We start from the raw sequence: 25,352 nt of genomic DNA, 5'->3' as shown, positions 1-25,352 counted from the left end.
GATGGATTAAGGGAGGGAAATGAATTAAAATGGAGGGAGTATGTGATAAACATGAAAATGTGACATGGAAAAGAAGAGGAATGAGTAAGCGGGTGGTTTTTCTTATCTTATCTGATCATCTTGGGTCTTGAGATTGGGTGGGCTGGGATGATGTCATTCTTGGTTGGGTTTGTTTGTCTCGTTCTTGTGTTTTTTCTCGGTTTCGGTAATTAAGTACACAGTATAAGTAGGGATTTTGCCGGGACTGAGATTGGCTAGGCTGGTTTGGGCGTTTCATGGATGGATGGATAGGTACTGTGTGGCTAGGCTCGGGTTGGGGAGGTGTATAACCGGTTGGAGGTTGGAGTGGTGATATCCGTTGCTATTCTCCTTCATTTTTCGTATTTCTTTATTTGCCTCGTTTGTCAGTATTGTGTTAAGTGAAACTTTGCTTAGAGTACTCCATACTCCATGCACTTTGACGATACGCCATGGAGATAGCATACAAGCTCAAGTACCAAAGTATCCACGCTCTACAAAACACCCACTAACGAAGTACTAGACAGTGAACACACTCGTCAAAGCAAGTCTGATAATCTCTTCTAGACGAGACCAAACCATAATCAACTCTAGACCTCAATTCTCGAAGACAAAAACCCCCATCCCAAAGTCCAAGCCTCGCAGTCAACAAGCCATAGATTAGGGTTCTTCCTACCTTAAATACAATGGCCCGTGCAGTACCGTCAATACAGTAATCGAACCTTCCGCCTTCACTATCGCCATCATCAATTACTTTACTTTACTTTTACTCGCATCAACCTCCAACCTCACCCCAATCCAACAAACCCAGAAAATCCAAAAAAGAATGGCGCTAGTATCCTACTCCGACTCCGAAGCCTCAGACTCCGAACCCGAAACCACCACAAATCCCACACCACAGACCACCACCACCACCACCACAAAACCGAGCACCGCCGCCCCAAAACCCAAACTCGTCGACAGCAGCAACCCGCGCAAGATCCGGGTCGCGCTGGACCTCAAACCCGAAGATGCCAATGATAACAACGAGGATGGGCCCGCGCGGAAGAAAGCAAAGATAGGCGGTGGGGGCGCGTTCGCGGGGTTTAATTCGTTTTTGCCTGCGCCGAAGAGGGCTGCACCTGCTGCTGGGGCGGAGAAGAAGGGTGCTGCTGCGGGGCGGAAGGTGTTTAGTTTGAAGACGGGGCTGCGCCGGGGTTTGATCGCGGGTTGGATGAGGAGAGTCGGAATGAGTGGGCTATGGAACAGGCGGCTACTGGCAGCGGGGGGAAGGATGATGATGATGATGGGACGATTCCCAAGGCTGGGAGTTTGAGGGAGGATACTGGCGACGGTGGGCTGCAGATGAAGAAGCCCGAGGAGGTGAAGCTGAAGGGGAATCCGATGATGTTTAAGCCGTTGTCTGTTGGGCGGGGCACGCAGAAGAAGAAGAAAGTTGTTTCGTCGAAACCGGTCGAGACTGCTGCCCAGGAGCCGGTCTCGGAACAGGCTAAGTCTGCTGCTGCTGCTGCTTCTGCCTCTGCTCCTGTGCAGCCGCCTGCGCCGAAACCGAAAGTGAGTCTTTTCTCGCTGGGATCGAGTGAGTCCGCTGCGAGTGTCGCCCCGGGTCCTCAGGCGCAGAGCGCCACGTATGAGCCGTTGGTGTATACTGCGGACAAGGATGCGCCGGAGGCCGGTCCGGAGGTAGAGCGCGAGCCTCAGGCTCCGGCTGTGTCGTCGGAGCCGGCCACGACGCAGACGTTGGATAATATCGCGGATGATCTGAATCTGTCGCGGTCTCAACGACGGCACCTCTTTGGTCGCAATGCGGACGCCTCGAAATCGCGGATTCTTCATTTCAACACCGACAAGGAGTACATTGCCAACCAGGAGATGGCACATCAGACTGATATGGCGGTTCAGCACAACCCGGTTCGTGCCATTGCTCCCGGAAAGCACACGCTGCAACAACTGGTCAATGCGGCAAGCTCACAGCGGGAAGCTTTAGAGGAGAGCTTTGCATCTGGACGAAGGAACAAGAAGGAGGCTGGGTCGAAGTATGGCTGGTAAAATATGCATTTCCTCTTTGTCTCTCAACTCGGATACCAACGTTGTATATGTACGAATCAATTCGCATGGAAGAATAGGAGTTTGGGTTTATGGTTACTACCCGGTTTTGTTCAGAGGTGCTTTCAAAGTAAATGAGATTTTAATTTATATCCAGTATTCACATACAAGAGGAATATATACATGTAACAAAAGGAACGCTCTTTTCTATAACCAAAACCAAAACATCAATATGCAACTTTTAGGAAGAAACATCAACAACCTCCGCAAACCATTGCTTCAACGCCGTAGCCAAAACAGCGGGTAACTCCCGAACGTCACGCACAACCAAATAGTAAGGGAACGGGAAACCTTCCAGATATCTCTTCATCTTCAACTTCATCTCCCCAGTGCCACTCTCCGTATCAGGCTCAAAGCTTGCCTGTGTGAGATCCAAGATGGAGCTGCCCTTGACAGCATCGACAATGATGAACACAATCATGATACGTTCTTCCTGAGCCTGCCGCACAAGACGCTGGATAGTCTCATGGTCTTCACAAATACCGTCGGAGATAATGAGCTCCAGTTGCCAAAGGTCAGCATTGCCCGAGCCAGGTGATTGCTTCCAGCGAGCTTCGCGGAACAGAGCGATCGAATCGGCGATCAATTTCCGGACGTTTGTGCCTGTCTGTTGGTAGCTGAAGTGCTGGAAAACCTGTGTGCCAGCCTCCGAAGAGAACGGCTTGCCGAATTCATGTGCAACTCTAACGTGATCCTCGTTTCCGAATCCGAGGACACAAAGATCTCCTGCTTCAAGCATACTAAGACTCTTGGCGACGAGTGCAAGCGTTTCGAATGCCAATTGACCACTTCCACTCTCTAACATAGACTTACTGTCGTCGACAGAAAGCATGATCTGGTAGTTGCGCTTCGAGGGAATTGACCGTCGCATCCAAATCTTGTCTCGCTTGTACTGCGAGGCAATATATGGAATGATGCGCTTAATATTCAGTCGCTTTCCTGTCCGGAAATCGCCACGCAGCTTGGTTGCCATGGTCGGCGCTAAGATCAGACGCAATTGTTCTGTTAGCGAGAGTGAGAGATCGTTGGTGACGGATTCGTAATGCGACCAGAGCCGTTGAGCCTCATCGCGAGGTGTAAGCGGAGGGAGCGAAGAAGACAGATGGATTGCCGCCAATTGTGCATCTACCTCATCGAGTTCCTCGATGGCTTCCTGCTGGCCAACGGCGTCGACTGTGCGCTCCTGGGTGTGCGAGCTGCCAGGTATCAATGCACCGGCAGTTTGGTCCTTAGACTCGCTAGCGGCATCCAGCTGCATCTCATCCTGCATCTTGTTCTCGAGGGTGTCCTGGGGCTCGTCAGAAGCGTCTGGCAAAGGTTCATTGTCACCATGCTTGGCATCCGACTCGACACCCTTGTTTTGATCAAGAGCCTGTGTTTGCTCGTCATTAGCCTGGCCAAGCGCTTGGGTATCAGCAACATCATCTTGGTCTGCAAGATGCTCGAAATCGGCATCAGCCATGTCGGTATCCTGAGGCAACGGCTGATCTGACTCGTCCTCTTCCTGTTTAGCGGCCTCCATGATCTCCTTTTGCCGGCGATGCCACTGTTCGAGGATGTCGCCCATTTTCTTGAAGGCTTGCAACTGCGGATCGCTGCGGTTGGCATCATCTCCACCACCTGCGTCTCTATGCCGCTCATTGTCCTCTCCTTCGTTGGCAGCACCAGTCTTTTGTTTATCATCAGACTGATCAGCTGAACCACTCTCCTGCTCTGCATTGCCAGATGTGCCTTGATCCATATTTTGATCTTGATCCGCACCGAGTCCACCATTAACAGCCTCGCTTGGTGCCACTTCTTCGCCAGCCTCTTCATTTTCATCACGTTGAGTTAAGAAATCATCCTGTTGAGCCTCTTCCGGTTCTTCTTCCCCGGGCTCATTTGTCTCTTCGGCTTCGGCCTCTTTCATTTCTTCATCTTCAGCTGCCGCTTCTTCATCACCCTGCACGGCCTCTGGCTCCTCTGCTGGTTGATCCAAATCAGGGTTCTCAACATTCTCTTCCTCTTTCCCATCAAAAGGCTGCTCATCTTCAGCAGGAGGAAGATCGTCGTCGAGACCATCGTCAAGGCCATCGTCACTCTCGTTGCCCTCGTCTTTATCCATTTCATCGCCGTCAAGCTGCATCTCTTCTGGAAGGTCGAGAGCATCTTGTTCCTTGGCATGAGGATCCGTGACATCCATCTCCTCGCGTCCAACAGCCTCGCCTTCATCGTCTGGGGATTCTTCTTCTTCCTCTTCCTCTTCCTCCTGATCTTCTTCGTTCTTGCCTTCTCCCTTTTCTCCTTCCTTCTCCTTGCTCTCTTGTGCAGCGGTTTGTTCATCAGACTCAGACTGTCCCTTGCCTTCTTTGTTCTCGGTCTCCTTCTGCTCTTCATCGTGGGCGCCATCCCACATCTTTTCATCGACTGCAGTTTCCTCAAGATCGTCAACACTGCCTACTTCCTCATCAATATTGTCATCCTCTTCGTCGCCACTGGCGTCCTCTTCATCATCCTCTTTCTTGTGTTCGCCTGTCTCTCCCTGTAATTCTTCTTGATCCATGTTTACTGCGTCTCCTGACTCGTCCATATCCTCGTTAGGCTCTTCAGTCTGTTCCTGTTGAGCAAGCTCCGACAAGTCTTCATCATCACCAATATCGTTACTGATATCTTCAGCTCCTTGTCCTTCGCCGAGACCCGTTCCACTCTCCAGCTTCCCAGATTTGCTTTCTTCCGTCGACGCTTCTGCGGGAGTACAGAATCCCTCAGATGCGATCTGAGTAAATGACTTGGCCAGCAAGTAGGACATTTTGCATGTCTCACGATGCACGGTCAGGTAGCGATCGACGAGGTCCTTACAAATGTTGCGATACTTGTTCATGATAGGCAACAAGCTTGCAACCAATGCGACAGCAGGAGCAAGACCAGAGTTTGAACGTGTCTTGAGGCCCTGTAGCTGATCCAAAACAGACTCCAGGGAGCTTGTGATATCGGACAAATGAACCGCCTTCAAAGCCCTGGTGAAGAACTCGTCGCTCCGTGACAATGAGCCCGGGGATACGATCAGTGATGGTACCTCCTTCAGCTTCTGGAGACTGATGAGGATCTTGTCAATTGCTGTGAGCAGGCTGCCATCAAACTCCTCGATAGCGAGAGTATTCTTAGACTGCAACCCCTCAGCTTGCTCAACACTAACGTGGGCCCAGGGAGTTAGCTGCATCAGGACGAATGACAGATCAGGTCGGCTCTTGGCCCAGCCCGTAAGGTCAATGTTTAGCTTATCAAAGGAGGAAGATGCTTCCTTCAGAATCTCTACATGTAGCTGTGAAGTTACGCCATGGGGTAACTCTGGCAGACTACCCAGTGACTTGTGCAGCTTGCTGAAGACTTCTTTCCAGGAGCGAAGGCCATCCACAATGTTCGACGAGTTGATGCCGGAGAACTTGGCGTGTAGTTCCACGACTGTCATGGAGAGGCCAAGAATAGGGGTCAACCAGGCTACAGCTCTGGTTGTATCCCGAACCTCATTCGAAAATTGGGGACGTGACTTGAGGACCGAGGTAGGGTTAGATGTCCAAAGGTTTGAAATCTTGACGAGTGTTGACTGGAGCGATTCCACACCAGACATTGCTGGAGCTATGGCTGCTCGTTGTTTCCTAACCAAATGCAAAAGATGCTCAACGGATCCTGAGCTTCTTGAAACTTCAACATTGCTGAGGTCTTCCGAGTAATTATGCGCCGCTTGGCGAACACGAGGAAGGATGTCCAGAAGTCTGTGGAAATAGAGATTGGAGCTTCTGACGACAGTGGTTGTTACAGAGCCAACCTCAAGAGCCGGACTGCTGGCAAGAACTTGTGCAACAGATGCCTGTGCTTCAATCAAGCTAGTGCTAGCATTACGCTTGACACCCATCTCTAGCAGCCGCCGCAAAGTATCAGCATAGAAGCGGCGCTTTTGAACCTTGAGATGTTGGACATCATCCTTGTTTTCCTCAGTCAAGGTCTTCGGAGTTTGTGATCGGAACTCCTTAATGCTTTCTAAGAAGTACTTCATGAAGCTATCGAGATCTTCCGAAACATCAAACTCTGTCGAGAGAGACACATACATGTGAGCCATGTTGCTGACGGTGCCATCAGGATCCCTGAACCGAGGCGGTCTGTTTTGCCAGATTTTGTTCTCCTTCTGGCACAAGGCGAGCGCTTCTGGGAAACTTGCTGAAGGTAGAACCAATGCTTGGTCAGTGGAGCCAGGCTCCTCATTGTCATCTGGCATATCTTGTTCCAAGATATGCTGGACAGGCTGAGCCAAGATTTCTCGGTATTTCCGGACGAGTTTGAACAGTTTATGATGCGATCTTTTCGCACTTTCTCGGAGCGCTACAATATTTGTGTCCTTCCAACTGGCCAGCTGGATTTGTTCCTTGATGTCTTTTTCGAGTGTCGACCTCCGCTCCTTGAGTAGCTTGTGCACCGGTGGTCCGAACTGTGTGTAATGCTGCATAAAGTTGTCTAGTGCGGACACCAATTGCTTCAGGCAAGGGAAATCCTGAATGTAAAGCGACAGCAGAGACCGGAAGTTCTTGACGAGCAGCAGACGTTCGCTGTACTGACCCAAGGTGGTTGAGCGGAAGAAGTTCTCCAGCGTGGCAATCACTTCTTGAGTGTGCTCACTCAGGTCTGTTTGACCAGATTCCGCCAGTTGGACAGGAGCTCCGATAATGGCTTCGTAAGCCACAAACCACCATTGGCTGACATCCTGGACACATTTCTCTTTCTCGAGATCCAGAAGCCTTGCCCAGGTCGACAATTCAAGACGTCGCCAGTTAATGATCAAGTTCGTGATCTCGTCATAGACACCAGCAGCTGAGTACTCTCTGCTTGCAACAAGCTGCCACTCATGGACAAGACCATGAAGCTTTTCAAGCTTGGTAAGGAATTTTGCGACAGGCTCAGCATGCTTGAATTGGAGTATCTCCTTGCAGCAAAGGATGACATCTGCAAGCACTGCATGTTCCGGCCAGGCGCTCTGGATCTGTAAGAAACGTGATTCTGTTGCCACTGTTAGAGATACAAGCTTTCTGCCTTCATCAGGATTTGCGTCCACATAGAAGTTGTACGTGTTCTTGGAATTATTTTCCTTGTTGACAGCATCCTCAAGCAACAAAAGAACACCAGAGAGATGATCCCTGGGATGCACCTGTGTTACTGAAGAATCACCCTCGGACCACAGCGAGGCCAACAGCTGAGCAGACTGCTTCACGTAAGCTGTCAGGACTCGCCCAGGATCTTCTGATTGGAAGAGGTCTGCGTGAAGCGAGGCAAGTCGGATCGAGATATTCTTGGGATCAAGACGAGTTGGCCTTTTACCATCATCAACGGGATCCTCTTCATAAGTAGGGAAGAGCTCACGCAGCTCATTCTCATCAACCTCCTCGCTGTCTTCCCAGGATCCTCTGTATTGGTAAAGGCTCGCTTTCTTTGCCTCTTCCTCCTGATCTTCCCGTAGTTTCGCTTTCCATAACCCATGGAACTGTTCGAACAGGCGGCGAAGAGCATTGCGCCCAACTTGAGTGTGAAGAATTCCCGGATCTGCATTCTCGGCCACTCTCAAAGATGATAGCTCGTGGAACCACATGTCAATTGCATGTCTTGAGTCTATATTCGAATTCTGATGGTACAGATCCGAGAGTGGGTGATGAATGCCTCCAAGGAATGGGGTGCTTCCACTGATTGCATCCACCACCTGCACATCGCTTGACTGCTGTGATCTTCCGGATACTAGGAAAAGTCCCAGGTCCAGGATTTGAAGGAAGCGCACAGCGGAAACGACTATGTCATCATATGATCTATAGTGGGTGCTGAGACGTCGACTCAATTGGTGGATATTATCACGGAGTAAATTAACCAGACTCTGAGACTCTGAAGAGATCTCGCTTGTTGCGCCAAGCATGTCTTTAGGGAGCCTTTCAAGAACCGATTTTATCACGCTGGTAAATTCGCCGTGCAGGATGCTTAGCTCAGAAACCTGAGGTCGGGTAACCGATGAAGGAGGAGGAGCAGAACCAAGGTCACGCAATTCACCCTGAATGAGGTCATGCCGAATGTTCGAGGGTTGGCCAGAAAACACCCGTTCGAATGAAGCGATGGCGGTAGCCTTATCAGTAAGTTCCGAAGAACGTTGGCTATGCCTTTGCCTTTGGACAACTAATCCCAGCGATGGATCAAATGGCTTGTCTGGGACGTAAAGCCGCAGGAGAATGGCAGCCAATTGAACTACAGCTGCTCCAGTGTGCTGAATTGACTTGTCGTTCTTTTGTACTGAGTTAGTTGCCAACAACGCAATGAGGTTTGGAAGTTCTTGTTCTGCGAAACTCTTGAAGTAATGATCGCTTGGGAGACTCTTTTCTAAGCGGATATTCAGCAACCCAGATTCGGCGCAGTAGCCTTGCTCTTCAACAGTGCGGAGAATAGTGACCAGTTTCTCCAGAGATTGAGGCTCGAAGAATTCCTTATGGGAAATGACTAGCTCCATAGCTAGCTTCGACGATACCTGCCTCAGCACAAGATGCTGATCCATAGCAATCTCCCAAGAAGATAGAGCCAAGGCCTTGGAAAGAGTTTGCTTTTCCACCTCCAGAGAGTCCATCTGACCCAGGATTGTGACACCGACATTTGTCAACTTCTCTAATAGTGAGAGAGACAAAGTGCCACTAATGGCTGAACCGAATGTTGATGAGCGTTCAGACCCGGAGTATAAAGCAAGTCTGTGGAGGACCTCAGGAACCTGTGTCTGGAAGGCTGACACATTCAATGGTCGTGCGTCACGGCCAGCCAGTAACGGTAAGATGGACTTTATCACATTGTCACCTGCTTTGCTGTTATGCATGAGCGTGAAAATGTCATGGTACTGGCACAATGCTTCGAATTCGTTGGAGAAGTATGGGGCTGCAGTTATATCAGAGCGTTGTACAACGCTTGCCAGCTCACTAACTGTCTGTCTGAGATTCTGTACTAGTTGCCCTTCATCGGCACCATGCAGGACAATGGATTGTTGAGCGTTGACCAGAGAGTTGCGCACTTGGCTTAATTGAGATAGATCAAGATGAGTCTTGGTCGCGATATTTGTGAATTCAGAAGCCACACTTTCCAGGTCTAGGATAGACTTCAGTTGGCCTCCAGTTGCAGGGGTTGCAGGTCTCCACGACTCCCAGAGTCTTTGCATACTGAGCCCAGTCTTCAAAGCCCAGCTCTCCTGGAATCGACTCAGCGCTTGGGACAGAGCGACGGCTAATTGCTGTAGAGGTTCGAAAGAGCTCGATAACGCAGCGCACAGCTCTCTACCAATCTGAAGATAGACCTGAAACTCGCCCTCGTCGATGTCCTTCGCCGCAGTCAGTCTAAAAATGTCCATACAGAAGTTGAGGACAGTTCGAAGAGCGTTTGCTATGTGAGGGTTCTGAAGAGTATCCTGCCCGAGATTCTGAATCATATCGTACATTGCCTGGCCACAGTCAGATAGGAAAGAACCAATCGGCTGTGTTGCATCCTTCATCAATGAAGGTATCCGTGTCGATGCTAAAGAACGTTCTAAGCGACTCATCTGGCTGGGTTTGAGAAGCTTCCCGGATTCATCCGCTTGCAATAAACCTTGTTTTAGAAGTTGTAGGTCAAGTTTAGACTCCTGTAGATGTGCCAGGGCCACTAGCGAAGTGTAGGGCACTTCGTTTGCCAATAGTGAGACCAGCGGCTCGTTTACAAGAGGATGAAGAGGCTGTGAAGGGCCTTGAATAGCGAAGGAAGCGCGGCTCAACTCAATGGCCTTCTTGGTAGATTCGATGGGTTTCCAGTGCGAGTTTCCATGAATAACCGATACATATCGATGGATTGCCGAGGAAAGAACATCACCCACTGATTTACCGTGATAAGGTAAGAAGTACTTTAGTGACTGCTGCAAGTAGGCAAGGTCCCTGATTGAAAGATGGTCTAAGCAAACTTCACAGAGGAGCCTTGAGATATCATCAGGACTCGCCGAAGGCTCGAGATTCCAAAGAGGCCGAAGACGGTATAAGAAGGATTCGCAGGTGTAGGCAGGCACAGACGTAGTGACTGCAGTCTCGTCTTCCTGTGGCAAAAAGCATATTTCAACACAACGATTCCGCATTGCGCGGGACAATTCCCCATGGCGAGAATCCATCGTAAGGAAAAGCCGGAAGTTCGGATGCGGTGTGATGATACGGGCTGATCCATCTTCAGTGCGCTGTTCATTCAGTATAAGAGCTCCATTTGGTTCAGTGAGAGAGTTCAGTCTATCAAGAACAGATGGGTTGCACAGATTTGCATTATCCAGGATAACCCAGTAGCCGTGCTGCACAGCTTGAGTCAGGACTCCTTCCGTCCACTCGAAGCCAACTTTCATTTTATCCGACTGCTTTGTTGTTTCGAGCAGAGCCTGGGCTCGGAGAAGCATATCATCAAAAGCAGTCTGGGAATACGTTTGGCTTAGCATCGTGAGGAATGTACAAATGCTTTCCAGAGAGGCATCCGGACTTTGCAGTTTCTCGAATATCTCCAATACGATTGGGGTCTCGTTCAGAGCTGTTCCTGCTGAATTTATGGAAAGAATATGTTGTTGAAGGAACAGAGAGACATCGTGAACGAGAGACGAAATCTCCCTTCGATAGTCAATTTGTTCAAAGCCACCAATCAGATCCATTGTATCGGTATCAGCACTGAGAGCTAATTCAACTAAGCTTGCGCCATTCACAGCTGCGAGCTTTCTGATCAGGGTGGTCTTTCCACATCCAGACGGTCCCACCAAAATACTGGGCCACGACTGCTCTATGCACAGCATAAGGGACTCGAGGACACTGAGGTCTCTTGGGAGTACTATCATCTGTGATTCTTGGGTTCGTTGGAGGTATAGATCTCTCTGCATGATACCAAGCCCAACCTGCATGTATTCTGGCGTAAGGTTATGGTAATAGCTCTTGCTGGGCGCCGGGACCTCGCTGAAAACTTGCTGATACAAGCGAGTGACCAAATCTCGGTCATCCTGGGAGCGGAATCTCTGTGATATTATCACGTCAAGGAAGCTATTAGCCGATACCTGTAGGGTCCCACGGTCTGCCAACTGAAGCCATCTTTGAATGTCTCGCAAGTTGATTTCCCACGGACCGCCTACAGCCCCTAATCGGCGTTCATTGACAATAGCTTTGTTCAGCAACGACACGAAATCAACTAGCTTGTCTGTCTGCCAAGATGGACTTCCAGGGAAGAGCTTTGCGCATATCCTTTTCAGATCAGTGTCGGTAAAGCTGTCAGCATAAACGACTGTAAATCTGTTAACGAATGAGGCAGGAAGGCCCTTTCTGCCACCACCTTGGTGATGCGGGTTTTGTGCAGCGAAAAGAACGAAGTCCGGATGTCTCTTGAAAGATTGATCTAATTCAGCAACATAAACCGTTTGACGATGATCCAAACAGGCATTCAACCCCTCAAGAACGGATTGGGATGCCAAGTTCATCTCATCCAGGAGAACCCAGTCACCGCGTTGCATTGCTTGCAAGAACGGAGCGTCTCGCCAAGTAAATTGACCGACATCACCTCCTTCCACAGGGACATCGGAACCAAAGAGGTCTGTGAGGTCTGTCTGTTCCGAAAGGTTGATACGTGTCAGAGGCTTTCCCAGTGCCTTGGCAAGGGCAGTCACCAGTGTAGTTTTGCCGACACCGGGGCTTCCTTCAAGCAGGATAGGTTTCGAAAGTTGTAAGCCACGAGCAATTCTTACTGAGTTAGCTATCGTGGTGGGTGCATCCAAGATGAATTGAGGGTCTGGTTCTGTGCTGCCGTTCATTTCAAGGGCAAATGGTCCTACGCGTAGAGAGCCGTTTTCAATCTCAATGGTCGACTTCTGCAGATAGATAGTTGAAGCATCGACATCAAAGAGTTCACGGAGCTTATCAAGACAGAGTCGACGATTTCCCTCGAGATCATGCAGCGCTGTCGCAAGCATCGCTGCTGGATTCGCACCCAATGTGTCTATAAACACCATAGCAGCACCCTGTACTACTGCGAATAGAGGATCCGCAGTTCGGCACTTGTTGACAAAATCAACCCAGGCGAGAAGATCACGAAGAGAAAGCGATGTAGTGGAGGAATTTTGGAAGGTACACTTGAACCACTTGGCAAACTCTAGCATTGCTTTGGTAATGTGGTCTGAGTCCAGTTCAAGCTTTCTCTGGAGGATAGGAAGAATATCCTCATCTTCAGAGAGTTGAGGGGCCCATATTTCAGTCATTCGATTACGAAGAGCAGCTGAAAGTTCGCGTTTTCCATAATCACCACCAGGATTCATTGTAGACAGAAATTGGAACCCAGCGTCAGCAACTACCATAGAGTTGATGGGTCCCTTTTCTGCAAGCAAAATTGACCTATGAGGCTCTAAAACACTGTTAAGTCTTTCCAACACTGAGTCATCGGCAAGGGAGATTTCGTCCAGGAGGAAGTATTGCCCAGTCTTCATGGCGGTAATCAGGCTTCCATCTGACCATTCAAAGAGAGCATTCAAACGAGCAATGTTCGTTTGGATCCTCTGGACAAGTTCTGAATCGCAGGATTGTAATTGGTCCGCAGTAAGTGAACTAAATACCTGCCTCATTTCTTCCAGTGGTCGCAAAGGTTCACTTTCTTTAAGAACTGCTTGAAGATCACTCGATAGCTGATGTTCAATAGCCCCCCTGTTCCTTACAGGCCGTTGAGCACCAATGAGATCGCCTGTTTCAAGATTCACATGGGCGTTTACAATGAGCAACTGTCTTTTATAGGCTTCTGCGACTGCTTGACAGAGCTGTGTCTTTCCACAACCGGTTTCTCCTACCAGTAGAACTGGTTCATTGTTCTCAAGTGCAACGGACACCAAGATGAACAACCTCCTCATTGCTTTGGTCCAAACGACTCCGGTGGGAAGATGAGGCGCACGCTTCTCCAATTCGGAAGCACTATACACCACATCTTCATCTATACGAACTCGCATGACCTCTTCAATCACACCCTTCACAGCTGCCCTTTCCTGTGGGTTCCGAACTCGCTCTGCAAGCAACATAAAACCGTTTATCGCTAACTGCTCGCGATCATCTGCTCGTCGGAGAGCCCATCTAAAGAGATCACGTAGAGTAGCAAAACTGTTTTTCTGCTCAAAGAGTCTGTTGGCTTGACGCAGTAGAGACAGCTTCCGGTAGACAGACACTATTCTAGCACAGAATGAAGGTGCAATTTGGGAGCGTTCCTTGAGGATGAATTCCAACTCACTCTCTGGAATATCATCAAAGTGCAACTCAAGAAAACGATTCCGGAAAGCCCGGGACAGAACTTTACGACCGCCATAAAGACCAGCTGGATTTTGGGTCGCAAACAGCATGAAATTTGGATGTGGGTGAACAACTTCCTGGGTCTCTGGTATGAAAAGTTCGCGGTTATCGTCTAGAAGTCGATTCAATGCCTCCAGGACGTCCGACGGTGCCAAGTTGAGTTCATCGAGTACAATCCAATACCCGTTTCTGAGTGCCTCCACGAGAACGCCCTCTTGATAGCGAAGGGTGCCGTCATCGCTAGACACATACGAGCCTAGGTATTCTTGAAGGTCTGTGTGTTCGTGATTGTTGATACGAACGAACTTGTTTCCGGAAACCTTCGCCAGGTACTCAATCATGCTTGTTTTTCCAGCAGAAGTTGGGCCCTGCAGCAATATAGGGAACCGACGCGTTGAACTTGCTCTGACCAGGTTCTTGAGGTTTTTCTCTATGAAAGGTGTTATAATGTAATGTGGTTGTTCCTCTGGAACCAAGTGCCCACGTCGCATCCAATAATGCTTGAACTGGACATAGTCGAAGCCATCGGTTGGAGGCTTAGGCGTCTGGCCGAGAAGTGCTCTGGCGTTCTTTGCACTGCTAAAAAGGTGTGTCTCAAGAAGTGGCAGCAGCAGTCTCTCCGACTCTTGGCTTAAAACAGTCAGGAAGCTCATGGAGAATCCTTCGAAAACTGCTCGGCGTAGGCCATAGACATGCGCGTGATCAATGACATAGATAAGGGCACGAACAAGAGTTCTTATACTAAAGTGTGGGCGTTGTCCAGCCCCATCTGTAAGCTTGTTTTCGTTGCTGAGCTTCTTCGTTTCCAGATAGAGTTGCGCAAGATCTGGTGCGATTCTCATGTCACCTAAAGTCAAATCACCAAGATACTTCTGGATCAGAGCAAGAAGATCATCCCGGTCACTGTCTGGGGAGTGTACATAGAGTTCAGTAAACCGGGAGCGAAGACCAGGAGGAAGATCCTTCTTTCCTGCGTCTGTAGCAGGGTTCATAGCGCCAAATATGCGAAAGTCCGGATGTCCAAATACCCTTTCCACATCGCCAGCCTCGGAAAGCAGGACAGATGGTGAGCCTTCAGTGCCGTGGTGTAGAAGGCTAGCAATGTTCTCAAGAGTGTCCGGTGAGGCCAAATTAATCTCATCGAGGAGGACCCATTCGCCATTTCGTAACGCCCTCACAATCTTTCCCTGCACAAAAGCGAAGGCAAACTTGGCATCGCCCTGAGCCACCTGAGCCTCGAAGTCATTCAATTGTCCTGCGAACCTTTCCCATCTCTGCCGCAAATGCTGGTACTTGGGCGAGTCCAACTTCCTTTTCTTCGTGGGTTGCTCCTCACCCTCTTGGGAGGGCCCGTTACTAGATTTGAAGACACCATCGGCTAACCGAACAGCTTCGTGCCAAAGATGTACCAACCGTGCCCAGTTTCCTGAAGCGACGCTTTTTGCAACGGACGACAAGAATTTCTGGTTCTTCTTTGCTGAGAAAGTCAACTCAAACACAGCATTGAATTCGTCAAGCATGGGAACAGCCATTGTACGGATATTAACAGGCTTGAAACCACCTAGCAAATCACTACTTTCACTCTGCTGCGACAAGTTCACAACTGTGAGCTTCTGCCGCATTAGGGTAGCAAGCTGCTGAATCACCGTTGTCTTTCCAATACCTGTCTCTCCGACAAGGAGCATAGGCTCCGCCATTTGTATGGCAGCTGCAGCCTGTTCCATAAGCTTCAACGCAGCTCTGGTTGAAGCAAAACGCGTTGATGACCTGGAAACTGAACCGCTGGGTACCTTGATCTTTCGGCAGACTTCTCTACCGAGCACTATGTTATTACCCTGATCGGAATACGCGGGAATTCGTTCACTAAGGCAGAACTGTGCTCGCTGTGGTGATATCTGAAGCGCCTCCGCGGCAACTAGGGCAAGTGACTCTGCCAATGATTTTTCTGGGATGTAACTGAGGAATATGTCCACAACATCCAAGAATATTTCATCCTCAGCACCTTCCGGCATAGCTTCATAGCCAGTCTTAGCTCCTAGACGCTGCAGTCGCCTATGCATCCGGCTACAGAGTTTGATAAGATCACGAAGACCTGGAGTCCGGCCTTGAGAGCTCTTGATCGCGAGGCTTCCGTGAAAAGAAGAGCAAAGCCTTTGGTAAACATCCATGATAGTCGGAACCCGAGACTCAAGAAGTGGGAATTTTTGCGTAATGACTTCTTGGATTTCGTCAATTGAGAGGGGTTCGATGTGAACCCTCTGCCACAATCTGCTTCCCAGGATCGTTGTGCTTGGAGCGACTTCTTCGCCTGCGATATTATATGATGACTTCATGGTCGCAATGATCTTGAACCCCTCAGCGCACTTTATCCGTTCTTTTCTACTCGCTATAGTCAATTCTCCTTTCTCGATTATAGGCAAGATAAGACCGATAACTTCAGAAGGTGCACGGTCTAAATCCTCGATTAGAATCCATCGGCCTTCCCTGGCTGCTTTAGTTAATACGCCTGGTTGCCATGAAAATGAGCCAGTGGCAGGGGACGTTGAGTACATCCCAAGAAGACTCTTAGCATCCGTCTGCTCATTTAGATGTAAGGTAACCATAGATTCAGACTGGCCCATGGTTGCGGCAACGTCATTGACCAAAGAAGTCTTGCCAGAATTCGGTAAACCAACTAATAGCAAGGGATTCGAGGCAGTCAATGCCGTCGCGATCCTACGAAGATTCCTCACAGCGGTGGGCGCTTTCACAATTGAAGATGCTGGGGTTGGCATCTCATTTAGTCGAGGAATAAGAACACCGCAGACTTCAGCAGTCCGGGGCGTGAAATACTCCCGGAGCTTCTCAACTTGTGATAGAATGTCCTCGACCGACCGACCTGACCGTGCAATTCGTGTCTGTTTCTCCAGAGTACCCCACCGACGCTCTTCCCACAAACCAAGGCAGCGATAGTCGATCACGATCCCTTCCCATTCACCTTCAATAACATCGGCACCAATATACTTCTGAACCATTTTCTCAGTGGCAGCATCCGCTGCGTGCATATACAAGGCAAAACATCGAATCGCAAGATACCGTATGGAGGGGTCTGGATGTTGGAAGAGGGATTGAAGGCGTGACGGCGAGATGGTACTCGAGAAAGTCTCTAAGTCATATGAGAGAAGTCTAAAGACCGATAATAATAGTGTGCGAATAGTGGTATCATCTAATTGCAGAAGAGTTGCCTCGTCAGATGCAGCCAAAACGGATAGAGGTCCAGCCCGAGAACTAGCATATTGGCTTGCGAAAGAAGCAAGAAATGGCGCAAACGGTAGGATTCGTGAAAAAGCGGAGATAATGTCGACTTGGTTATTATGAAAGTCTGAAGCAAGCCATCTTGCTGCCAGATCCACAAAGATCGGCTCATATAGGCAGAAAAAGCCTTCTGTACATTTTGATCGCAATGCACCAACCGCAAGCGCATTGAGGTACTGAGTCCCCGAAGATGTGCGAATGAGTTCCGCTACCTCATTCGGAAGATGCTCAAAGAGCTGGGACTCTTCAAGAGCCCTCTCATAGGCAGGTCTGGTCTCCATGCTCAACCCTACCTGCAGAGGAACTCTTATAATGAGTTAGAGAGAGAAGGAAATTATCGATGCCGATAGCAGTAACTTTTTTTTCCAAGCCGTTTTCTGCCGCTATATGTGGCGCAGCCCCACACTTAGTAGGCTCACCGCCTTAGGTTAAGTCACGAAGCGGAGCTTAAGCCACATCTCCGAGATTCGGACCAGTTGTCGTAAGTCGAGACCGGTATAGAACTGCGGGATCGTCAACAAAGGATATGGCTTCCTGCAAAGTGGATATTAACACTTGTACATAGATTTCTGTGCCCACTATGCATTCGGGAGGCGAAGCTGGGGCCTCTTCGTTTTCCTCAGAGCTGCGCAGCCCACAACATTCCCCGACACAGCGCCGTGACAGCAACCTATCTTCACCGGATCCTCACGAATTGAATGATTCACTCGCCGGAGGTTTACATGAGCCGTAAGGTTCCAATTTATTTGGGCTATCCATGTGATTCTAATGGAAGACGTGTACAGTATATCCTTTAAGCGCAAACAAAAGCAGCGATCCGGTTTTAGCTTATCGAATCTATTCTCCAATAATACTACGGAATCCGTTGCTGGAGACGCAGCGTTCACGTCTTCGAACACGCGAAATGGACAGCTCCATGGAAGCGCATCATCTGCATGGGATCGACCGATGAGTAGCAATGGGAATGTCACTGCGCAAAAGGATGGCGGTCTCCTTGATTGGTATGTGGAAGGTCCAGGGCGACGAGTAGGCTATGATGACCTCACCGCAATCGACTGGATATTTGAGTACACAAAGGAGCGCCAGCGGAAGAGGCATCTATATTCCCATGGCCAAGGGGCTGTAGGATATGTATTCAAGTTTCTCGACGCCAGTAATGTCTGGATAGTATTGATTGCTACCGGAATCTTGGTCGGGATCATTGCAGCTTTTATTGATATCGCAAGCGACTGGTTAGGAGATTTGAAAACTGGGTATTGCAAGAATGGGGCTGGGGGAGGCAAGTTCTACCTAAATAAAAGCTTCTGTTGCTGGGGTCACGATGGTAAGCTATTTTCGCACCGTGGTTGTACTGTGATTTATCTATACTAAACCATCAATTAGATATCTCTAATTGTCTTGACTGGACACCCTGGGGGAAAGCACTAGGCGTTACCTCTTCCGGCGGCGTCTTCACGGTTGAATACTTATTCTACGTCCTTTACTCTGTACATAGGTCTTGTCCGTTTTGAATTATATATACTAACAAAGACTCACAGGTACTCTTTGCTATATGCGCTACAGTCTTGGTTAGGACCTATGCACTTTATGCGAGACACAGCGGTATCCCTGAGATCAAGACAATTCTCGGCGGCTTCGTGATAAGGCATTTTATGGGACCTTGGACGCTTGCGATAAAATCTTTGGGATTAGTAGGCTTCCCTCAAAATACACGCTATGCATATTTAAGCTGACAATTACAAAGTGTCTATCTGTCGCATCTGGTTTGTGGCTGGGTAAAGAAGGTCCTCTTGTTCATGTCGCCTGCTGTTGTGCCAGCGTGATAATGAAGCCTTTCGAAAGTTTGAACCATAACGAAGGTACACGCTCTTTATAGCCATGCCAATCACATAAGCTAATTATGCAGCGAGAAAACGCGAAGTTCTGTCCGCGGCCGCCGCTGCAGGTATCTCTGTTGCGTTCGGTGCCCCAATCGGGGGTGTCTTGTTTAGTTTGGAGGTATGACCTTTTAGAGACACCATCCCTCATAGGCGACCCCTTGCTAATATTGATCAGCAATTATCCTATTACTTTCCCGACAAGACAATGTGGCAAAGCTTTGTCTGTGCCATGGTTGCTGCAGTGACGTTGCAAGCCTTAAACCCTTTCCGCACGGGTAATATTGTCCTTTACGAAGTCACGTATACACGCGGATGGCATCGCTTTGAGATGATTCCGTTTGTTACCCTTGGCATATTAGGCGGCCTATATGGAGCGTTTCTTATCCGCTTGAATATGAAAATTGCTCAATGGCGACGATCACGTAGTTGGTCACGACCAATTGCAGAGGTGGTGTTGGTAGCTCTTTTAAGTGCGTTGATCAATTATCCGAACTTGTTTATGAGATCTCAAAACACTGAGCTTGTTCATTCTCTCTTTGCCGAATGTGGAAATGGGGGTGAAGATACTTTCGGTCTCTGCAAGACTGGCGCTGCGTCCGTTACTACGATAGCTCTTTTGCTTATGGCTGCGATCCTTGGTTTTTTCCTTGCATCGATGACCTTTGGTTTGGATCTACCCGCTGGTATTATTCTGCCTTCCGTTGCTATTGGTGCTTTATATGGGCGTGCTCTAGGTACGACTTTCAAGATGTGGCAAGAAGCTTATCCCAGCGTCTTCCTCTTCAGAAATTGCGAGCCAGATATCCCCTGCGTCACCCCCGGGCTATATGCAATCGTTGGTGCAGCTTCAGCTCTTGGTGGAGCCACTAGGATGACTGTGTCGATAGTGGTCATCATGTTTGAACTCACTGGGGCTCTCACCTACGTTATCCCAATCATGATTGCAGTCATGCTATCGAAATGGTGCGGCGATATATTCGGGAAACGTGGCATTTACGAGTCGTGGATTGAGTTGAATGAGTATCCTTTCCTCGACCAACGTGATGATACTACTCCGCCCGATGTGCCTGCTCATAAAGTCATGACAAGTGTGGATGATTTAACAGTCATTACCGCCGTGGGTCATACAATTGACAGCCTTCGGCACCTCCTCCTGACCACTTCATACCGTGGATATCCCGTCGTAACCGATACGTCAACCCCTACCCTTCTAGGGTATATCTCTCGGAACGAACTTTCGTTTGCTTTGAAGTATTCGAAGTCGCCTACAGACCGAGAATTGTCTGGTGAAACCCAGGTCTTTTTTACTCATCAACCTTTTGCAGATCCGGTGGAGACGCTTGATCTTCGTCCATGGATGGACCAGACCCCTATCACCCTGAACAGCAGTACGACATTCTCGCTAGTGCTTCAGATGTTCCAAAGGCTTGGACTGCGGTACATCTTACTTTCGGACAAAGGAGTTCTCCAAGGCCTGCTCACTAAAAAGGATGTTTGGTCGGTCATCAACGGACCAGAGTTCCGGAAAGGCGGATTCTCTAGAGAGAGTGTAGTCCGCCCAGCGAATACGGCAGAAGAGGTTGGACTCCTGGAGAACGATGACGTGACCAGTCTGGCCAGCTCTTTAGAAAGGCGCCAGTCGCTCTGATTTCTTGCACAGAAAATAGTGCTATACCGGAACATCCTTGAAGCCGATATAGCGCGCCCTACGATCGGCACATCCGACAGTGCCTATATTTAGATACATGACGCGAATCACGTTTACTTGGTTTTGAAATCTAATAGAACTTGGTAAGGGATAGGGCTGGTTTCCTTGGTAGATACTCAATGGCGTTGTGTTGGCTTTTCTCCTTCTTTCCTAGTTTTCAGTCGCTTGACTAACAGTCAGCGCACCTTCCTGTTAGTATATATATAGCATCCATGTCCTCTGTACTATGTGAATACTATACATCTTTTTTCCCTTCTAAGAGAGGACGTTGGGTTCTCACCTCTATACCTAAACTTAGCTAGTTAGATGAACCAGTTGCTTCCGAATCAGATGGTCCAGGCTACTAGTAACACTAATAGCTACCAGCAAATATACATTCAGTGCTCAGTAGTAGCTGCCAACCCCACACATTCTGCCAGCAAAATCAATCTGACCGCCCTTCACCGACCAATCGGTGCCCCCCACCCATGATAATTCCCCGACTTCTTTGCGACAGCTCTGAACAAGTACAAAACCCTCAGTTCAAATCGCGTGCTATATCTTCTCCAGACCCCTAGCTGAGCTGTGAATCCGCAACCATGATGGCCGATCCGTTTGAAGTTCGCATGCGCTTCACCGCGCAGCTACAACACCTAAATGCATCCATTACATCCTCCCAGAAAGCTGCCCATTATGCGCTCAAATACCGCGATATGGACGAGGATCTTCACTCATGTATACTGGAACAGCTTGAAAGGGTACGCATGCTGATTCCGCCAGCTATAAGGCTTCACTTACTAACCTCCATGGTGTTTTTTTTTTTTTTATAGAATAATATGAACAACCGAGCTAATATCATGTATTTCATCGAACAATTCTGTGAAATGGCCACGAAGGAAGATCATGCACCATACGTCCGCATGATCCAGAGGGATATTTTACGTGTAGTGGATGCCGTTGCACCACCGGATGGCTCGGGGGCAGCGAATGTGAAGCATGTGCGTCGGGTTCTCAACGGATTACAAGCCAAGGAAATCCTTTCAGCGGAAACAGTGGCGGAGATCAATGCCGGTCTGAAAGACCGTGAGACACATCCAGCACATCTTGATCTGGAGGCTGATGAGGGGGTAGAAGCAAAGGCTGGCACCCCACGAGGCTCTAGGGGAAGTGTCCGTGTAGACAAGAGACAGATCGAACAGAGAATCGAAGAAGACCGGGAGCGAAACAAGCGTTTACGAGAGAGTATGTGGACAGTCAGCGGCGACGATGGTGATGAGCACGGGAAGTTTTGGGATGAGACCAGCGATATTGGCGAAGACGATTTTCTGGCTGCAAATGAGGAGTTTATGGAGCGCAGACAGATGGTTAATGCTAAGTGAAGATGCTAGCATTAGCTGTTCTCTCCTGGTCTTGACTCTCACGAAGCTTTGGCGGTTTTGAAAAGTATATACTGCAGGTGTTCGGTTCGGCGTTACGTTCCTTTACTACTTGGGTCATGGGTATGGATGATACCATTTACGTGAATTGCATATGAGATACCATGTTCCATTTGACATTTCTCCTGTATACCAGTCTTGAACCTGGCAGCTGGAGCTATTCACTACTTACTCAAATAGTACGTACTAATTTATGGCTACCACTTTAATAGCCCCACATTAACACCTTTCCGCCTTCGGAGAAAAGTGGTCCCGTGGAGATCATGAAAATGAATTTCCTGAAAAAAAAGCGCCGAGTTTGGACGCAATAACATTTCTCCATATATGCATGGTAGCTAATTTTTTGAATCGGACCATTCTGGATCCTCTATGTTTTCCCATATTGTCACTGCGGCAAAGGGTCTATTTACTCGACAGGATACCGACAAATCGCAATCGAAGAAATCTTCTAATACCTCATCCGACAACACAATCGCCAGCAAATCAAAGATGGTCACAACTAGGCGGCGGAAGATTTCCGATGTTGTTGCAGAAGAGGAACCTGAGATCAATGGACAACAGGAGGTGAACGGAAAGCGCAAATCCGGGCCAGCCGGTTCTGGGAAGACGGAAACCCAGCGCAATAAACGGAGAAAGCGAGCCAGTCTTGAAGCCGCAGAAAGTGAGAGCGGGACTCCCGAAGAGCCTTCAGACGATGCCCAGGAAACGGATTCCAAGCAGGAAGAGGGAAAATCGGCACCTGCTCCGAAGAAGCACTTCAGATTTGACAGCGAAGAACCTGAGGTACCGTTGGATATGCAGATAGAGGAAACAGCAGAGACGCAACAGGCAAAGGAGGACAGCGGCGATGACAGCAGTGATGATGATGAGGCTCCTGAAGCGGTTGATAACTCGGCGCAGTTATCTAAGGTTAGAGCGCAGGCTAAGAAAATGGAAAAGGCCAAACAATTGTCAGTAATAGCCTTTGCTATTTCCCCGATATAGCTCGCCCTACTAACTGTCCCACAGAGAAGAAGAATTAAAGCGCGAGAAGAGAAGGCAGTTGGATGAGCTGCGTAAATCACAAGCGAAAGTTTCGAAAAAGAAAGACAAGCCAGTTGATGATCTGCCATCCGAAAGCACAGAGACACTCCAGGGCTCTAATACACAAGATGCACGGCGATCGGCTCTGCCAGCGCTTCTTCCAGACGATATTTTGAATGCGGCTCCTGTTACACGACCACCCACTCCACCCGCAGAAGGAATAAACATTGCTCACAAGAAGCCAACCAAGTTGAAATTCCTGGAAAAGTCCGAGAAGCGCCCCAGGGATGTGAAGATGGGCGACGTGACGATTCGGGTATTGGGTGATATTCCACAAAAGAGAGCCAAATCGGCTCTGCCCCCGAAGGCCTCGAAATCCGGTCGGAATAGTAAACAGACTTGGCTCGACCGGAGTCGCAGTACTGGGCATGTGAATGGTCTGAGACGGACAGCCGGCGGTTCCTCCGGATTTGTACGCAAGTAAACGGCCTTGTCTTTGCCATCGAGCGGCTCGGCGGTGGCTAGCAGTTTTTAATCCAAGATCAAGAGCGAATTGAACCAATTGTCCCTCCGATCACTCTCGAGAATCATCTCAGGAATGGCAACTAATGCCTTTCGCTTCTCTCTGTATATCGCCACACCAATGTCGAGGGATTGGTTTCGCATCCTCCGCAATGTGCAAGGTCCAAGCCGGTCTTGCTCCCAGGAGTAGGTTACAGAGTGAAGGATACACAGCAAGCAAACTTTGATCATGCAGCTGGATTTGACTTCAAAAAGTCCCGAATTTCCTGTATAGACATATAATGTTCTACGGTAGATAGTTATTAAGTGTTGTCTAGGCGTCTGAGTATTGGGTACAAGGCGCTTGCAAAAAGTGGATTCTATTAGCATTCTTGTTATTGTTTTCTTGAAGTAGATGCTCTGAGACTTAGTCCAGATTGCTTATATCCCACCTGAAAGGAAAAGTAACACAGAAAAGAAAAAAGGAAAGAGAAAGGAGATGTATACAAAGATATCAGTACCAACCATATATAAAATAGCCTAGACCGTGGGCAAAGTCGAAGTGCAGGCTTGTTCTATAGCAGGTTAGCCTCTGGTGGGCGCACGTGCGAAACTGGAAGCTTTGGTTAATCCATTCTTCACCTCCATTTCGACGGAAAGATCTTCCGGGGCTATTCTTTGCTCATTCTTTAACATCCACCTGCCCATCAATGGCAGGCTTTTTATGATTATCTTCACCTACTATATCCAACATGACTTCCACCGCGGAAACAACCCCCCTACTCCCCCAACACCAACAGCAACCCGCACCATCTAATACGTCACCGCGAGCGAACCGGCGGACAGTCACCTTCAACCCTCTCACCACGGTCAGCACATACCACGATGCCACTTCTACAAACGCTCCAGTTCGAACACTATATTCCGGCCCTTCGTCATTCCCGAGTTCCCAGGATGCCCCGCAACGACCGACTGGATTATCCGCATTGAACAGCAAGCTCCGTCGCCGGAATAGCCATGGAGCGCCCTACAGTGCAGCGCCCTCAATGCCTGTGGCACCCAAAGTCGGCCCACAAAGAACGACAAAGAAAGCCCAGAAATTGAAACTTCTCCCTGATCCGATAACCGAGGAGGCTGTTGAAGGCGAATTCCCCTCGGACGTCTACTCGCAAATCGCACGGATTAAAGAACCCACTGCTCGAAGCCATGCTGCAAGACTGGGCAAGGCAGACAGAGAACGACTACCCCGCGTGACAGCATACTGTACGGCCAATTCCTATCGACTAGATGGAGCGACCAGATTTCTCAAATCCAGGTCCAAAACCCGTGGAGCCAACCCGAAACTCTACGATGAGTGTGTTTACTCGCCTTTCGACTACCTGTATGAAGAAAAGCAAAGAAGTACATCAGAAAATAATGTTGGCATGAACAATGTGGGCACGATGGAAAACTTCCAGAGACCAGCCACTGAGCGCAGGTTCTCCGACAGCGTGGTTGAAATCGAGGATAATACTAAATCTCGGAGGGAAGACCTCATCGACCTTCGCGACTCAGAAGCTCACCAATCCGAGAGTGCCGTGGCGGAAACTCAATCTGAAACCCCAGACTTCGACACCACAATTCACACCCCGGAGGTATTCCTCTTCGACTATGGCACAGTCGTCATATGGGGCATGACGCCCGCACAAGAGTCCCGGTTCCTGTCCGATATCTCTAAATTCGCAACCTCCATCTTGAGTCCTGAAGATACACAGGTCGAAAACTTCAATTTCTACTATGCGCGTGAGTACCAAGCTCGCATATACAACGACTTCATCTCCCTGCGCGAACCGCGAAACCACATGATCAAACTGGCCATCTCGCATGCCCTCGCTCAATCGGTGAAGACCTCTCTCTTCGAGGATCTTGTCTCGGAAACTATCTCGAATACTGCACCACTGCCTGCCCAAATTGCACAGACAGGCAGTGTCAATCTCACACGGCGCCAAATTAACATGCAAGTCGGAGAATTATTCATTCTACGAATCAATATCCATCTCCAGGGCTCGGTTTTAGACAGTCC

The 25,352-nt window shown here is 49.0% G+C and overlaps 6 protein-coding genes across 6 annotated transcripts; 5 read left to right on the top strand and 1 right to left on the bottom strand.

Moving 5' to 3' along the window:
* Positions 1-844: 844 nt before the first annotated feature.
* Positions 845-2,067, top strand: ANOM_011214 (PRCC domain-containing protein; the record flags this gene model as incomplete). Its single annotated transcript, XM_015556470.1, has 2 exons — positions 845-1,183; positions 1,267-2,067. 2 exons carry the CDS (start codon positions 845-847, stop codon positions 2,065-2,067), a joined length of 1,140 nt encoding a protein of 379 aa, XP_015402330.1.
* A 238-nt stretch (positions 2,068-2,305) lies between these two features.
* On the bottom strand, positions 2,306-17,044 carry ANOM_011213 (AAA family ATPase midasin; the record flags this gene model as incomplete). The annotated part of the gene is made up of 1 exon (XM_015556469.1): positions 2,306-17,044. The coding sequence occupies one exon, from the start codon at positions 17,042-17,044 to the stop codon at positions 2,306-2,308; it is 14,739 nt and encodes a 4,912-aa protein (XP_015402334.1).
* Positions 17,045-17,343: 299 nt separating this feature from the next.
* Positions 17,344-20,291, top strand: ANOM_011212 (chloride channel protein; the record flags this gene model as incomplete). Its single annotated transcript, XM_015556468.1, has 7 exons — positions 17,344-17,492; positions 17,549-18,087; positions 18,147-18,250; positions 18,302-18,454; positions 18,508-18,622; positions 18,670-18,761; positions 18,819-20,291. 7 exons carry the CDS (start codon positions 17,344-17,346, stop codon positions 20,289-20,291), a joined length of 2,625 nt encoding a protein of 874 aa, XP_015402333.1.
* Positions 20,292-20,882: 591 nt separating this feature from the next.
* On the top strand, positions 20,883-21,709 carry ANOM_011211 (CTD kinase subunit gamma; the record flags this gene model as incomplete). The annotated part of the gene is made up of 2 exons (XM_015556467.1): positions 20,883-21,088; positions 21,161-21,709. Coding segments are annotated over 2 exons (729 nt in total), but the record flags the coding sequence as incomplete, so codon positions are not given.
* A 426-nt stretch (positions 21,710-22,135) lies between these two features.
* ANOM_011210 (uncharacterized protein) lies at positions 22,136-23,273 on the top strand (the record flags this gene model as incomplete). The annotated part of the gene is made up of 2 exons (XM_015556466.1): positions 22,136-22,716; positions 22,775-23,273. 2 exons carry the CDS (start codon positions 22,136-22,138, stop codon positions 23,271-23,273), a joined length of 1,080 nt encoding a protein of 359 aa, XP_015402331.1.
* Positions 23,274-24,042: 769 nt separating this feature from the next.
* ANOM_011209 (YagE family protein) lies at positions 24,043-25,338 on the top strand (the record flags this gene model as incomplete). The annotated part of the gene is made up of 1 exon (XM_015556465.1): positions 24,043-25,338. A coding segment is annotated over one exon (1,296 nt), but the record flags the coding sequence as incomplete, so codon positions are not given.
* Positions 25,339-25,352: the final 14 nt, after the last annotated feature.

This window comes from Aspergillus nomiae, assembly GCF_001204775.2.
Source record: "Aspergillus nomiae NRRL 13137 chromosome Unknown contig00451, whole genome shotgun sequence".
Classification (NCBI taxonomy): Eukaryota; Fungi; Ascomycota; class Eurotiomycetes; order Eurotiales; family Aspergillaceae; genus Aspergillus; species Aspergillus nomiae.
The sequence above is the reverse complement of the archived record's forward strand: the minus strand, read 5'-3'. Positions and strand labels throughout refer to the sequence as shown.